This window comes from Corapipo altera, unplaced genomic scaffold (genome assembly GCF_003945725.1).
Source record: "Corapipo altera isolate COAL_440 unplaced genomic scaffold, ASM394572v1 53, whole genome shotgun sequence".
Lineage (NCBI taxonomy): Eukaryota > Metazoa > Chordata > Aves > Passeriformes > Pipridae > Corapipo > Corapipo altera.
Window position 1 is genome coordinate 9,076,547 of NW_020884900.1, and position 17,284 is coordinate 9,093,830.

At 38.3% G+C, this 17,284-nt stretch overlaps 1 protein-coding gene across 4 annotated transcripts in view; it reads right to left on the reverse strand.

Moving 5' to 3' along the window:
* Positions 1-531: 531 nt before the first annotated feature.
* The window catches only part of ADK (adenosine kinase), a 278,307-nt gene continuing 261,554 nt past the window's right edge, over positions 532-17,284 (reverse strand). For all 4 annotated transcript variants that reach the window (XM_027649559.1, XM_027649560.1, XM_027649558.1 and 1 more), the window contains one exon: positions 532-1,733. In XM_027649559.1, coding sequence (XP_027505360.1) covers positions 1,609-1,733 — 125 coding nt within the window. In that variant the 3' untranslated portion in view covers positions 532-1,608. The remainder of the gene's footprint in view (positions 1,734-17,284) is intronic.

Genomic DNA, 17,284 nt, shown 5'->3' on the forward strand with positions numbered 1-17,284 from the left:
TACTCACCACGCAGTGCCCTGTGCTTGCGACGATGGCATTCCACAGATGCACGAGGATTTTCAGAAGTTGCTGGTTGCTGTATTGCAGAAATCCCACAAGGTGATCTCTAAGGTGACAGAGCCTATTGTCCATTGTGTCAGATTGGATACTGGGCCAAACAAGGGAACTGGGACCCCAGCCTTGATTTGTCCCCATGTTCTTTGCAATACGCAAACTGTAATAACAACATTCAGTCTCTGTGTGTCCCTTGTTCCATGCTGGGCAGTAAAGTGTGAACCCTGCACTGACTTTACACTCTTTGAGGAACCCCAGCCATTACTTTTTCATTTCTCCTTTGGTACAAGCATCAAACTGATGTTCCCTCCCTTGTTTACTGCTGATATCACCCTTGAACACTGACCTAGACACTGAAAGTCATGTATAAAATGTTGAGATATAGCATGTGCTGGAGGTTAAGCACCCATTTCTTGTTCCCATTTCAGTAGGATACATGAAAGAAAGACAGACACATTCTAATACCAAACCAGGAGTTACTGTATGACAATTATTTTTTATTTATCAGTATCAAATTACATAGCAAAGTAATGAATGCAGTGTAAGATCACCTCCTTGAATACTGTAAATACAAACAAAATCCACCATATTGCTTAATTATCCAAAGTAAATTAAAAGTTTAAAAATGTGCGTTTCAGAGATTCCATTTGGCATATCCTGTCAATATATCCTGCATAAATATTTCTGTACCTCATTTTCATTATGTGTACCTTAATACAGCCTCTAGGAAGCTCACATGAGGAGATAGGACCTATCTGTAAGTTTATGTGCATCATCAACTCGTGCATCTGCCCTGAAATCACTGAAAGTACCTATCTGCTAGCTCATCTGACAGATAAAAGTGACTGTACTTATAGACCTATAGATGTACTGACAGATAAAAGTGGCCAGAGCCTGCTCTCACATAGGGCCAGACCCAAAGTTATTGCTGTCAGTGCAAGACGACTGAATGCATGATATCAACTGTGGATCAGGTCCTTAAATTACGGACAAAATAGCGATGTACTTTCACGGAAGCAGGGCTGGATCTGATGGCCAGATCTTGTACACTCCAATATATATGGAAATTCTTGGGACATTTACACTGCTCTTTACACTGGTCTGACTCCACTGTGTAGAAAGAACAATTCCTGGTTTATAATGTTAAGTGACAAATAAAGTCAGGTCTGTTGATTTCATGTAAGTTGAATAGGATTTGGCCACAGCTGGATACAAACTAGATAATTCAACAGAAGTATTTTAATGGTGTTAATCAGCAGTGTCATTTAAATGGTACTTCCTTGTAAACAGTGTAAATAGAACATTTTTTCCTGACGGATGAGATAATAAGCTTCACTTAGCACTGTTTCCAAAAGTTAAGACTACTGAGACATTGTAGATGTATGAAATGGAAAACACCATAGAAATATATATTTTGTTTAGGATACAACAAACAGAAGTACAGAAGCGTTGATGCAGGTATTGGAAAGGTGAGGAAAGGGAATGAGGAAAAATTTAGGCAGCAATCCCATGGCAACACAGATGTTACTCTTGATCCCTCCAATTCACCAGTATCAGTGGAAGTCAGGTTTCTCTGGGAAGGTGCAACCTGACCGCTTGATAATTACGCTGGCTGCGTAATGTCCAGCCCGGATGCACTCGGTCACTGGCCGGTCATAGACGAGCTGGGACAGAAAGCCTATGGAACAAAGTGGGAGCGGAAGAGAAGGAAGAAAACGGTTAGATTAGGGTTTTTGGGTGTATCAGTTTCTCACAGGGAAAAGCACTGAAATACTGGTCTGTCTGTATGTACACAGGCAGCCCGGCTAGTTTAAATTGAGGATTGTGCTTGAGTGACCTGCAGAGCTGGACTGGTGATGCTGCTACTTCTATCTGAAGTCTCCATTTGGTGGCTTCAAGTAAATTAAAGATTATAAAGACTGATCATTATTAGTTTCCTCCAAATGATTTTACCAGAGTTATTGCTCTCTTCTTTTCCGGAGGTAACCCCTGATTCCTCAAAGGCCATTTTAAAAACAGAGAAGCAGTTTTGAAGGAGCTCTCTTTCAAGAGAGCTCCTTCTGTTCTTACTGGCTACAGCTACACACAACTGTCTGCAAGCTTTTCGCCAAAAAAGAGAAAGGTGTGTAATAGAAAAACATTATCTATATTCAGAGTTACAGGTGCTCACAGTGCAAAGAAGGCGAAAAATCTTTACCTGATGAGGAAAGCTAGATGACATCTGCTGCCTTTGATTATGGGACATTTAATCTAAGACTTCAAAAGCAGTGGGTACCTCTGAGCATCTGCAGATACCTTCACAAAGAGCAAACTGTACGGAGAACCAAGCGCCTCTCAGGGGCACGTGGTTCACAGCTGCAGCTAACACAGCCCTGGCATGCATGGCTTGGAAAGCCAGAATTCACTGGGAGCCAAGTGCTTTGAAAACCTGAGCACCTCTTTAAATGATTAGAAGCAGAGAGTCCTGAAAAGGTACTTGGAAAAGTCAAGTACAAGCAGCATCAGAAATTTTATGGCTTGAGTCCCTCATTTCTGAAACATTTTGTCTTAGCTGAAACTATTGTGATCGAATGCATGGCAGAACTTATGGCAGAGGTGAAATATGTATTTTAAATTTGGAAGAGGTTTTCAAGATGTGAAAAGTAAATTTAGTATCTTATAATTTAAAACTCCATTCTGTCATTCTAAAGGTAATATTTTATTCACTTTTATCGTGGTTTTAATATGTTTCAGATGTATCTCTCTTCCTCATCCAATCACAGATGGAAAGTGAGTCTTGCCCAAGAAAATCAGAATTCTAGCAAGCTGAAAGATGTTCTTTTTAAAGCTTTCATCCACCATTTCCAGTTTCTGTGTCAGGTTCAGGCTTTGGGCCTTGACAGCACAAATGTAATCTTGAAACCATGTCTCTCTTAGGTACTATGTAGCTCATAGGTACCAACTTCTGAGATATTACAAATTTTGATTCAAAGCTGATATGTTTTGCTAGCTTGCTTTCATATACACTTTCTCTGTTCATCTTGGTTCCTGTTGGGACAAAGACTCTACATTATATTGTGAAGCTCTCATTCAATCAGTTCTCCTTTTCTAAATATTTCCTTTTGTGGCACATTACAGCATAATTTTAGAAGACAGTGAAAATATTTTGTCCTGTGCAATAATGTCTGCTTGTTGGAGATTAAAAATCATGTATAACATGAAAACTAAGGTTAGATTAATGAATGATAATACTGGTGAGTGGAAGACCTGTTTTCATGACTTCCTTGATCTATCTTGCCTTCTCAGTCACGACTGGTAGTGAAAAGAAGCCTAGTTGATGTATAGTTTTCTCGAAAGTGCATTGAATGGGAGAAGAGTTTGAAACTACAAAATCTATAAATCAAATACTTTTCGTTGGAATAGGGAGGCACATTAGCTGACAACCAGGAGAAAACTTGTACGTTTTTGATATCAATACTTTTCTAGAGAACTACATATTGCCTGGAATTTCACAGATATTGACTGACACTAGCTGGGAAAAAAATGAACGCTTCACTAATAAAAGTTAAGTCCACCAGCAAAAGTGAAGAAGACAGGAGTTATCAGTATACAATACAAAGATAAGAATCTGAAACAGGAAGAAACTGTGCTGTGAGTGCTATCACTGATGGCAGTCAGGGATGACAGACAACACAACTGTGGTAGGATGGTCCAGCTGCAATAGCTGGGTAACAGTTGAGAAATTCAAACAGCATGCCTGGCAGAAATCAGACCATTTCTGAATAACGAGATGAAAATGGTCTGCTCTCCATTACATTAACATGCATTCTTAGGAGAAACTTTCTTGGATATGTGGAGAATGTCAATCATTAAATTTAAACTGCCTGGGAGGCAGGAGCTTGCCAGTGTGCTTCTGGGTGGTTAAAACTTGAGAGCAAGTTGTAACCATATGTAAAATGAGGCTGTTAAGACAGTCCATTTCTGACTCAGTAAGGATCGAAGACGCACTGGGCAGGCCTCCAAAGGCAAACACTAGGTTTTGTGCAGAGCATGAATTCAGAGAGAGGTTTATACAAGAAAGAACAACTGTCCTCTACATTTATGATCAAGGCATCAAACATACATGAAGATGAGAAAATCCACAGAGCAGAAGACCATAAAACATGAATTATTTTTCAATACCAACTAGACTGACACTGTCACCACCTCCCAGGCTCACTGTAGTTTCAAGCTACTATGTATCTTTTGTCTTCAGTGAAGCTACTTCTTATTTATTCTGATTTAAGTGAAAGCAGAGTCAGGTGAAAAAACATCCTGTTCTAATTGGGGATAGAAATGAGAGATCTCTGTGATTTCAGTGGTGGTGAAATGACATTAAGTACAGCTGTCATATATGAGATATGAAGAAACTGCAGAGGGGAGTTTGCCCTCAAACCATTCTCTTGTCTGTTGAGTTTCTCTTAAAAGGTCTGTGTTTCATAGATGAAATAGAAATAGTAGTATCTGACACAATAACGCATCGAATGACAATACAAACACACATATCACAAACACAGAACTACATCACATAGTAAGGCGAGGCAGTTGGCAAAGCAGACCCCGAGGGAACACCAGAAAGCACTGTTGTTTGAGCAGAGAAGCAAAGAGCTCTATCAGGTTGGCTGCCTTAGCTGCAGAATGTTCATTTTAGTTAATGCTGTAAAAAGCAACATGGTCAGAATATAATTCAGGGTTTGCCTCCTCCAGTGCATAAGGTACTGTGATGCAAACCCCATGAGTCACACTCTCAAGGAATGGATTCAGAACTTCTGAGTTCCAGCTGAAGTAGTTACTCCCCCATCTGTTTTTCACTATGCTTCTTTGCTGCTGGTATAACCTGACACCCTGTCAAAATGAGCCAGATCAGTTTAAGCAGTAAGCTGTTGAACAGTGAATCTTTGCTAACCCAGCTGATTTAAACTGAAGTCAGTTAGTGAGTATTCAAACAGCCTGACCAGTGAGCAGGGCGGTGGAGGGAAGATGATAAGCAGTTGAAGTGTGTAATCTCTTTAAGGTGCCATGACTGGAAATGCAGGAAGATAAATGAACATGGCTTCAAACCTACTTTACACTCCTACAACTTCACAGACCAGAACAGCAGAACCGAACTCTGATCCTGTATCACAGGCCCGGGATCACAGAACTAGATCACCTCCGTACATACTAAAGTAGCTCAGCATCTACTTTCACTTCTGCGTGATCTGAACTAGTCCCTGGCTATCACTGGAATGGAGTGCAGAAAGCAGTAGTACATTTTGCTACACAAGACAGCTTCACTTCAAATATTTTCCCCAAAAAACTTCAGGCAATATTGCTTACCATCTTCTAACTGCAGCTATTCTGTACTAGCGTTTCTGCACTGCTGAAGCTGTGGATCATGTTACATGCGTTGTGTACCACTCTTCACACGAGAACACAAAGGCAAGAGCCAGACTCGAGGCTTTCCCACTGTTGTACTCCTGCCCCGACATCCAACATGTGAAACTGTTTATGGGGTAAGAGAAGAGGCAGTTGCAGGATGTCCAGCAGGCCACCTTGCTGTAATGAGCCCTCTTGGCAAGCTTTCAGAGTAGACGGGATGCCTTTTGTCCCTCACGGGCATGGACAGCCAAGTAACCACCTTGCACCTAGTCATGGTAAGAACTTATTTGAAACTGCATCCAATTCATCCCACTTATCTTCCTAGAAAGAAAAGACAACTTTGCTTCAAAAGTTGCTTTAAATGTTAGAGTGGTGCAAAATGTATTTGCATTCCCAGAGGATGGAAGTGATTATAACACACCAATAGCTATTTTTGGCCCTTAATTATTTCTTTTCTGCTCAGTAGAGAAAAGCAACTCTGAAATCACTTTGCTCTGAAAAGTGTGCCTGAAATAATTGAGAGTTAATCTTTATTATCTCTAGCTTGCTTGCTACATATTCTCAAAGACAATGTTTATAATTGTGAGGTCTGCAAACAGAATGAGGGATGGAAAAATAAAGTTGCTTTTTTCTTTTTTGTGCTTATCACCAAATGGAAAGTCCTGTAAGTCAAATGCCAGAAGTAGTGCTTGAGCCTTAAATCCAGACCCAAATCAAAGCCCTCACTGAAACCAGCTCAAATCTCTTTGGGAATGTCAATATGATTTTGAAAAGAACAGCAAGACAGTCCATTGACTGACACAAAAGGTGTTGTCTTAACTTTGCTACTCCTAAGATCAGAGTAGCACTTAAAAACCATTAAAGGAGAACCAAGTTAATTTTCTAGGAAAACAGACGCTTCAGAGGCAATTTCACCAAAGTCAGTGATTTCTCTGAAAGTTTTATTTCCAAATTATCAGTGGTAATTCTGAACGAATGCCTAGTGCTAGTGCAGTTGGGCAGGAATGTGGGAGTCCGATAGTGAAGATTTTAAAACAGTTCTGGTCTGCTTCAGTAATGGTTTAACAACACTTAAAAACAGCTCATATTGAAGCCAAATGTTTCATTTCAAATTGTACACTTGACAATTAATTTTAATGACTGTTAATTACTAATGCTGGCTGGAAATCCGTTTATAGCCTCCGTCACCCAGCTCCCCCACTACTCGTCTTTCTGCAGTTTCTCTCACACTTCCAACCTTTATAAAATGCCCATGGCAAAATTAATGTGTTTTTTTTGCTTGTTTGTTTGTTTGTTTTTAATACAAGAGAGAAAAGCAGAAAAAAACAATTATCAAATGCATTAATTATAAACAATTAGAAGCTGACCCTGAGTCAGAGCCCCTCAAAACCTTTTGCTATGTGATGTTCCCAGACAATCCAGCTGAATCCTGAAGCACCTAATATAATCCATGCTAGCCGGGCCATTCACCAGCAAAATTGTCCCAGATACAGAAAGGATCATGCCTCCTCTTTTTTGTACTTAAAATTTCTACAGCCTAATTTGTGAACTGCATTTTTTAAAATGGTGTTATTCTACCATGGGGACAGTTGCAAGAACCTTTTCACACTCTTGTTCATATACAGAATTTATCACAGTTGCTTGAACGCTCATCTATTTTTATGGGATCCCACTAGATTTCCAGGCCAGCAGTGTGGGAAGATGCAGTTTTCAAGAAATATTACCCAAGCAATGTAAAGCCTTGTAGCTGATGATTGGGGCTTTTTTGGATGTCTTTTAGCACTGTTGGAGTGGGTTAATGTTGTGGTAGCACGAGCCTGGTCAGTTGTAATCAGGTGGTTGGCAATGCTGTTGCCAAGAGCCAACCAGCCAGCCTAGATTTTGTAAAAGATGTTGGCATCAGTTGGTTCCGCAAAATAGTCACTGAACGACTGTACGTCAACATGCTGAGGTTTCTCCTTTTTTAATTTTGTGGCAGATGGTGGATATTACAGCCAAGAACTGTGGTAAGCCAGAGGCCCTGCCCATCGCTATCAAACCAAATGTTGGCTATTCTAAATGGAAGCGTTTTTGATTAAGGGTGGGATTTGGCTTCTGTTTTCATGTCTTTTGGCACTGTGGTCTGACACATCAGACTTACAGTATATAAGACAAATTAAATGTAAGCATCTTCAAATACACTATACTTCTTTCAACCTTCACACACCATAGCACTTACTCTCTCAAAATTTACTGTAAGCATTATTCCATACATATACATATATGTTATTAACTACAAATGTATATGCATAGAAAGAAGTGTCTTTCTCTCACCTTTAAAATAAAATGGCTCTGTGCTTATACAGAACTGTAGTGCCAGGCTAATTACAATTGAGAGAAAAAAGGTTACCAACCCTTTCGTAAAAACAGTAATTTAAGATGTATATCTAACAAGTGGCAACCTTGAAATCTCTCACTGAAAAGAACATTAGAAAACCCTTCCTGACTATACCACTGGAGGAAAGTTTTAATAAAAACTAATTAAACTACAAAAATCTCAAGTGGTTAACTGATTTTAGGGGCTACATTTCTGGCAATTCTAATTATCCTCTTGTGGCTTCACTTAGTGTTTCACAACCATGACAGATGACAATGAAAAACTGCAGTTAAATTCATCCTCCCTGACACCATGCTAAGCACTAGCTTCTCCCTCTCCAAGTAAAATCAATACCATGTTTGAGTAAACACGTTTACAGCTTTATTAGGATGTCTCGCTTGTTCTGTAACAGCTCCTTGAAGCTGTGGTAACAAATCGACTCAACTCAGTTAAACCTAGAGAGCTGAGTAAGAGGCTCATCGATAAGGTTGTTATATAAATAAACTGCAGGAGATCAGAAAGCTGGAACAAACAGCCTGGTAAATGTCAATATTTTTGCTTCCAGAGAATGACAAAACCATGAGATCAGGAATAAAACGTCTCAGAAGTCTATATTTACTTTATTTATAAAATGGTCACGTGCTAAATGCATTTCACTGCCTGTGTACAACCCTCTTACAGAAACTTCTTGTTTTCTAATCATCAGCATGAATATTAAACCAAGCATGTTTTAAGAGAAGCAGTGAATATTGGTATTGCTGTCCCTATCCCTCTTGTTTTCTTCTTATTTATGGACACATTTTGAATGCATTGAATTTCTGTAAGGATCACTGAGATGGTTATATGTCTTCCTCAGTCTGAGGTTATACAGTCATTTATGGACACATGCAAATAAAACAACTTTGCATTTACTAGACAACTATGAATAAGTGAAAGGAGTGTTTTGAGTTTAGCAGCTTTTTCCTGGAATGGAGAGGAGGTGTTGAATACACAAAGCAAAAAAAGAACTCAGTCTCTAATGCTTTAAACCATTACATGTGGAAAATGTTAATGAAAGATTCCTGCAGAAAATGTGACAATAAAAAAAAAGAAATAAAACTTCATTACATCCTTGTTATTCCATTAGGAATCAGTTACTCAAGGCTGAATAATTTCATTGCATTGCATATGTGATTACCACTGTTTGGTTCTACTGGACCAGCTCACTGCAGCTTGTAGAACAAGGTGTGATCATACTTCCCAGGGCCTGTATAGACACTTGGGCCCATCAGAGGCTTCCTCTAAGGAAAATTAGCAGTCTTGTTTCTCTGATGCTTTTGTGCAAGTAGAATCAGTTTGTAACTCTACAGTGGTTTGGTCCTGAAGGCTGTACCTTGGATTGAGAAAACCTAGATCCTCATGTGAAGCCTACTCAGACTGATGGGAGTTTTCCTATCGCTGCCTTGACTGCGGACTACCCACCTTCTGAAATGGAATAGCTCAAGGCTGGAGCGGAGTCTTAAGTGTTTTTTAGTCTGACACCCTTCCACATAAATCATCCTTAGTGGACTCTAGATATACTCTGTTGCAGATAATTTCTATTAAATTCCCTAGAGCATCTTATTGCCCAAGAAAAGAACTATTTCAGTCTATAATATGCTCCAAGAAAGATGTGATTGAGTAAACTGATAATGAAGTCATAACTTCTCATGGTTTAGACACATTTTTGATTTTTAAGTCCACATGATGAGCTTCGGAGAATTTCCTTTAGGATCAGAATCTGGTTGCATTAGGCTTGTCTCCACCAGCCTCCAGTGCAAACATTTGATTAAAAAACACCCTCCAAGTTTACCAGGAGTATTCAAGGTACTGCACATGCCAACCCAAATACAGGTATTTTCACTGGAATTATGTTCTCTATCTGAAAGAAATACTTTCCGGGCTGATATTTCTCTTCGTTTTTCCTAAAAACATTCTAGAGAGTGTTCTTCAAAACCTAAAATTCTTCTTAGTAATTTTTGAGACAGCAGAGTGAAATAACCTTTCTTTTATTAGTACCTGAGGAACTTTTCTGAGCCTCAAACCAGATCTGTTGTATTGGCATTAAATAGTGCAGATTACTACACCATTACCTTTTGGAATAAGAGGAAGAGAACTGTCCTAGTAGAATGTAGAAATAATGACTTTCTAAGGGTAATAAATTGGAATAATATGTACTATCCTTTATTCAGTTTTTAACATATATTCAAGTGCAAAAAAGGCTACATGAATATAACTCCATAGCTGAGACTCATATGCACAAAAGCCAGGAGATCTGAAATTGCATTTGCAGAGTAACCATCTCTCCAGAAGGTTTTATTTGCAGGTGTGCTTCCACACAGCCAAGCCAGCACTATGAAAAGAGAATCAAAAAGCAACACCCAATGCAGTGGGAATACAGGAGCTAGGCAGTCTATGAATTTTTCGACTTTTGTGGGCTGAAATAGCCTACCCTAGCATTATATTAATAATGCTCCTATTTTAATACAGTGACATTTGATATCTTTTGCCTCTTTAAATATCTGTTGAAGTCCTAGGTTGATACTAATAACTTATGATCACCAGTAACAATAATGTCCCTTTCTGCTAAGTCGGAGATCAGTGGCAAACCAACCTACAAGCACTGCAACTACAGCTCCTTTCAACTTGTACCATATTTTTTCTTTTAATTCCTTTTTACTGCAATCTTGCCATCTTCCCACTTCAAGTCTGAACCCATTTCGGTGTGGGGGAAGTGAACAAATTCTGGGAGATGTTACCATCCTGTTATATAACAGAGCAGCTGCATGCAAGGACCCAGCTAGCAAATACCCAGTCTGAGAAGTACCTTTATGGCCATTTTGTCAATCTGCAAACCACCCCACCAAGGCACATTAGATGTGAAACACACAACATATTTCAGAGTATTTTTATATTTCCTGGTGTGGTGTTTTATCTCCTGCGAATATAGCATCAGCCTAATCTGACACATCATTTCTTAGGGGACTATATCCTGCCCTGATTCCCAGGGGAATGTTCTTGATGATCCCATCTGACGAGTGCCTCTGTCTCTACTCAGAATACATTAAAATAACACAAAAATATTGCCAACAGTCTGCAAGCAAGGTAATAATAACTCATTAAAGTAATTTCTAACCTTCCATATGAACATTTTCTTTATTGTTACATGATTTTCTTACACATGACACATTAACATAAAATGAAATGTTATGAGGGTAGGGATAGTAGGCATGACAAAGTATTTTAAACGGTGATGATTTGCTTTGAGGCGTTAAGTCAATTTGTAATTGTCCCATAGCTATTACAGCAAAAATTGGAACTTTATAATTGGTTTTGAAAATCTATTTTTAACACCGTAGGTTTGTTTTTTAAAATGTATGCAACCTATTTGACGTTTATTTCTTACAAAGCCTGTCCAGAATGTCACTGAATTTATGGTGAGGTAAATTACACCTTTTAAAACCCAATTTTGCAAAATATTAATCCTCTTACTGTGTACTGAGGCTCCCTTAACGCTGATGGTGTCACTGACAGGAAAAGAGACACAGAGGCTAAAAGGATCAGGTCCTGCTTCAGTCTAATTAGAAACTTCTGAAGGTTTTTAATGCCATACACTGATCCTTTTAAGTGGATCTCTCACTTCTACATGTTATTTAAAAAATGACAGCAAGTATACTAATGTTTTGCCTTACATTAATTCTACTATGTCTTTTTCTGGATTGCCTTTACATTGAATAGGTGAAAATGTGAATTACCATATTTAAGTTACTACATTATGATAAAGAATACATATGTAATAAAATTAAGAGGAACGGTTAGAAACCAAGAGAAGGGTAGCAATTATAACAAAACAATTAAACCAGACTGGATCACAATTATACTTTGACAACACTTGCAACCAGTTTTAAGTACAATGTCAGCACAGAAGAGTGTATTCTTTCCAAAGAATTAATTTAGGATGGCAAGTTGGTAAAAAGAGAAGTAGGGAATTAAAAAAGAAAACAGAAATATTCCATGTTTTTTTCTGAGTTATATTTATTTTTATGGTTTTGTTTAAGTAGAGACAATTCAAACTGTGGCAAATTTCTAAACTGAGCCAATACTAACGCTAGAATTACTAGCGACTGGCTACACTATTGATCAGAATAATGATGCGCCTCTAGCTGAGACTGAGAAAAATCAACTAGGAACATATAATCTAGTAATTTTCTAGTTCGTAGAAGGTCAGTTACAGAGATAACATGGTCATCTAATAGCCTGGGTTTACGTGTGATGTTTATCTGAGAGAGTTACAAATGCCGTCACGAACATGTTGACAAGTTATCCCTTAGGAAGCAAAGACTGATGTCCTATCTGCAGCTCAGCTATTATACTCACGTATCCTGTTTATAAACCAGGAGCATTAGACGGGCAAAGCGGGCTGTCAGTCAAAATGCTGATGACACTAAGAAAGTATTTTTATTTCAAAGCTTCATATCTCATCTGCCATGATCTCAGTAACAACAGGATTGCTCAGAGGCAATTAGCCATGTTGTGTAAATGAGAACTAAGAGAGTGCTGCTTTCTGTTATAACTGTTATCTTTACCTCAAAGAAAAGGCAGAACAATTCAAAGTAGTATCCCCTCTCTCTTTGCTGGTGAAGACAAATGTTGTAGCAAAAATCAGCCATTACAAGTTACATGCACATACATACTTAATTGATATCACCAAAAAATACCCCTCACTCACAGCTGTCAAATAAAATGCAGCTCAGAGCTCTGGTGTTATCAGAAGGGAGTACTTCAGGCAGTGATATTTTATCCACTGTATTTCTCTCTATCAAACTTGATTAAAAAATGATGACAACTTCCCAAGGTATCTTAAACAAGTATAAAAACCTTATAAAAATTAAAGACCTCTGTAAGTGGATGAAGTAGCTTCTGATATCATGCTCCTGGCTCTTCAGTAAAGAACTGTTCCTAGCTCCCTGAACCCTTATTTCAACAAATCTAGAACACTTTGGGGGGGGTGAGTGCTGGAAGGAGGGCAGCTCTTACAACAGAGATTTATACAGAGAGGAAAATACAACAAATAAGAGGAATATTTGTTTTTAGTGCAAACAAATTCTTCCAAGGTCTTCAAGGGCCTTAGAAACCCATTAAGTAACTTTCTTTTTAATATAGTCACAAGCTTATTAATAATTTAGTTTTCTGACAAAACATTCAACTCTGTCTCAGCTGAAGGCATTATCAGATCTTTCTGCATGTTTAGCACTCCTGGAATAGCCATATAGCAACTATTCCTAAGAGCTTATTTAATTTCTCACATGTGCACATGCTTCCATCCACACAACTGCTTCAGAGAAAATACATAAGGGACTTATTAGACAAAGTCATGAGTACAGTCTCTCTTTGCCCTAGATCAGATTTATTGCAAGAAGATGGAATTCCCATTCTATGAACTTCATTTTTTAATTCAGTCAGCTCCTACTCTTTAGCCAGCAACATTGCCCTCTGAAGATGACTGAGGCTGGATTTCCAGAGGAGCAAGAACTGGCACCTGGGAACATAATACCTATAGGATTAAAGTCATAGGACTATAGGACAATTTAGGCTGGAAGGGACTTCTGGAGGTCACTTGCTTGAGCCCCTGGCTTAAGGTAGGGTCAATTCAGATGATGTTAAATCCCCCCGAGATGACTTTTTATTTTAAAAGTTGTTGGGTTCCTTCCATAAACTATGGATTCTGAAGAATAACATCATAAAAATTATTATACTGGTCTCAATTACATTTCCATTCTTATCAAGAGGATACTTGTTTAAATCCACTGGCTTCAGTCAAGCTATTCCAAAGTTATCCTAGTGTGTTGACAAAACAGAATCAGACCTTTTTTTCAAAAAGGTTTGTGAATCAGTCAGATTTTCAATAGTAGAGAGGCAATGTTGGGCAACTGTTCTGTGCACTATGTATTCTTTGCAAACTTATATTTTTATTTCTTGTGCTGTGGTTTTACAAATATACATACATGCATACGCACATGTATAATATAGTCAAAGAATGTTTCACACTAAGGATAATATTTTAAAATTTTGATAATATAGAAGTATGCCAAATATTACTTAGCTCTGAAATCAAAGCTGGATGTCAGTCTGTAGAAAATCATTTGCATTTATCTCATGAAAACAGGCAAATCTGAACAATATGAGGACCTTTAGGCAAACTCCTAAAAGTCCAAGGTCTTTATTTAATTTGTAGAGACATTTAGATTAAGATCAAAAAATAATATTTGGAATTAATGTCTATATTAAAGATGAGGGAATGGCTTTATAGAGCCAGTTTGGCTCAAATAGAAACAAAAGGAGGGAAGTATCTTCACTAAGCCCTGTGGTCTCTAAAGAGGAGGCAAGGATGCCATAAGGTCCACTCACACAAGGACACATAAAAGAGGACAATTCCTCTTTTGCTGCTCTCCGTGTCTCTATCAGAGTAGTTCTCTGATAGTTGAGACAGTTGTTGGCCATCTCTTAAGGCTCATGCTGGGCTTCACAAGAAAAAGAGAGAACTGCTTATTCTGTAGGTATGTGCACCAAAAACGAAGGTAGCTTTCAAACCACAGCCTGAAGCTTTATGAGATTCCTCAGCACATGAAAGCTGCCAATGAGATTTTTAAATTGACAGGTGGTTTGAGCCACTGACCTCTGCTTTGATACTGACAGAGGCAAATTGCTATCAGCTCGTATTTGGCACTGTACCATGCTTAATGAAGAGCTCCTTCTACCTTGGGATTTCTTTTCCTTGAGAATGGTGTAACATCTTTATAGCATGGTGATAAGTAATATACATTTGCTGTGATCATTCTGTCACTGCTTCATCACACTACTTTAAAATGATTTGTGGCTCCATTTCATACTCTAGTACTTTTCATGTAGTATATGACTAAATCATAGCAGATTACTAAGTCAATACATTTATATTGATGGAAGCTGAAGAAACATTGATTTTACACCTTCTTCTATTCATTTGTTATGAACTCTCTACCCAGTTCCACTGAGTAGACAGATTCTAGGGGAAAGATTTTGCAGGGAACAATGGCAGCAACTATCAGAACAGATGCTTATTGTTTTCATTAGTTACGGTGTCAATGACAAAGGGGAGTTCAAACAGAAGGCAGACCTACTCTGGCTAAAGAGAGCAGGATGGCATAAAGGAAAGCATAAGATGGTAAAACTGTCCATTTTTCAATCTATTTATTGTCATTAAATATGCTTTGATTATCATTATTGCAAAGGTTCAAACTGGGGCTGACTAGTAATAAATAAATGTTAATTTAACGAGCAACTTAACGCTCCCCAAACACTACAAACGAGGGCTGTAATTCCATTAAGAGGACTCTTGTGACATAAGCCACATCAGCAAAGCTCAAGTGATTTGTCAATGTCTTAAGAACATGGAGGTAGAATCGCAACTTCAATTTATGGATATTTTAGGGATTTATAACCAAAAATCTGTGGTACCCCTGAAAACCACAAGAGGTGCTGAGATGCTACAAAGTAAATCATTATTGCTTAAACTTCTAAAAGGTAGCAGTGTAGCTAGAAAGCAATAAAGGCAGAAATGTGATAGTATTGTTTAGAGAAGTGTTTTTAGCATAAAGATACCTGCAGCAATTTTAAAACCCAGTTTCTCATTCATGCATTGCACCAGCCTGAGTGGCAGACGACTTGATGTCTGCAGTATGAGGCAAGAAATTCAGAGATATTCCTGGTGCCAACTTAATAAAAACACATTTCAACTGAAGAATGCAGTTTATTTCTTGCTGCTAGCTGTCAGGGTGAGCTAGTTCTCCTTGGAGGCCGGCGGCTTCATGTTCAGAAATGCCGAACTCATGAATCAACTCACAGAGTTACAAGTGCCCAGAAACTCTGTGTCTTTAAACTTTTTCACAACTTTAAGGCTTCAATACCTTCAGTAGTTAGACTGGTTCTAGTAAAAAAACCCCAACAGATTTCTTATTTTCTACTTTTACATGGAGAAACACATGAGGGGTGATTTGCCAAGCTGGTATAATTATTGAGAAGGAATTTCCTTACAGTCTGTGAGTTATACCTCTGGAAGTGAGTGCCTCTTTGAAAGACCTTTCAAAATATGATAGAGTCTAATAAACTTCGCAATGTAAAATAAATCCTGCTTGATGGGGTTAGTTCTCATTATATCCCACATTTCCCACTCAGTCAAACACTTGTTTCAACAAAACCACTGTTCAGTCATTTTAATATACTGGTCACAGAGAAGTATAGGAAACTTTGTCATGGGAATCTTGTTCTCTGCTGTTTGAATAAAGGAACTATGCTTCCAGGAGAGTATATTATCACACTGGGTGATTTTTTTAGTTAAGAGATTAATTTTGAAACATTTTACTACAAGGATGCTAAAATCAAAACATTACATGTACTGTTGCCTAGGTAGTAACAACTGACAAAATCCTCAGTCAAAGAAAAAAGCTAGAAAAGCTTCTTTCTGAAGAGAATATAACCATTCTGTTATAAAAATTCTGTCAGGACAATAACATTGCAGCTGGCTTGATGCTAGAACCAATAGAAGATATGTATGTTGAGCAGCATTGCCAACATTACTGAATAGGGCTTGCTGGTAAGGAGACAATAAAGAACTTTTCCTGTTGCAAATACGTACTTTGAAAACACATGAAAAGTGTGATACAGATAAAATACAGACATTTCCCTCAAATGAAACACAGACCAAATCAAAGCCCATCCAGTCCAGTATCCTATTTCCCACATATGGGAAGGAAAATTAAATGACACCATGAAGAAGGAACCAAAGTACATAAGACTAGAATCAGCTGTGTATCTAGACTGTTATGACTCCCAATTCTTCCATCTGGACTAAACTCAGGAAAATGTATTCTCTGAAGAGAAAAAAATGATCAATTTATTATTTATGGAGTGACAGAGGAAAACTAAGATATTCCAGAAGCTAATGGAAGAACTACAGATATTCTAAAGCTCATGTTGCTTTGTGTCACAGGAGAGAGAAATATGGTGCAACAAGAGCCTAAGTTCACACACCAATACTCAGGTAAGTGTCTGACTACAAGGGGAGTTCAGACAGATTTGCAACTGCTGAGCTAACTTCCACTGCAGAGGGAAAACCAGCTGTGGTCCTTTCTTTCCCTGGCAGTGAAGGAGAACTGTACGATGCACTGTCCTGCATTGCACTTGTACTCCATAGGAAAAGCATCTGATGCCTCAGTGTTATTTGTGGGGCAACTGAGGAAAATAATACATATACAGCCATAAACAGGATACAGGACCTTTGTTAAGATTATCCCAAATATACAGAAGCTTGCTGTATCCAGACACATTATCTCAACACTTAGATTGACAAAGGAGAGTTGATCCTTTAGATCTCCCTCCTTGCTTTCCTCCCTCTCCTCCTGAGTTTAACACTGTCCACATAATTTTTCCCTTTGAGAAAG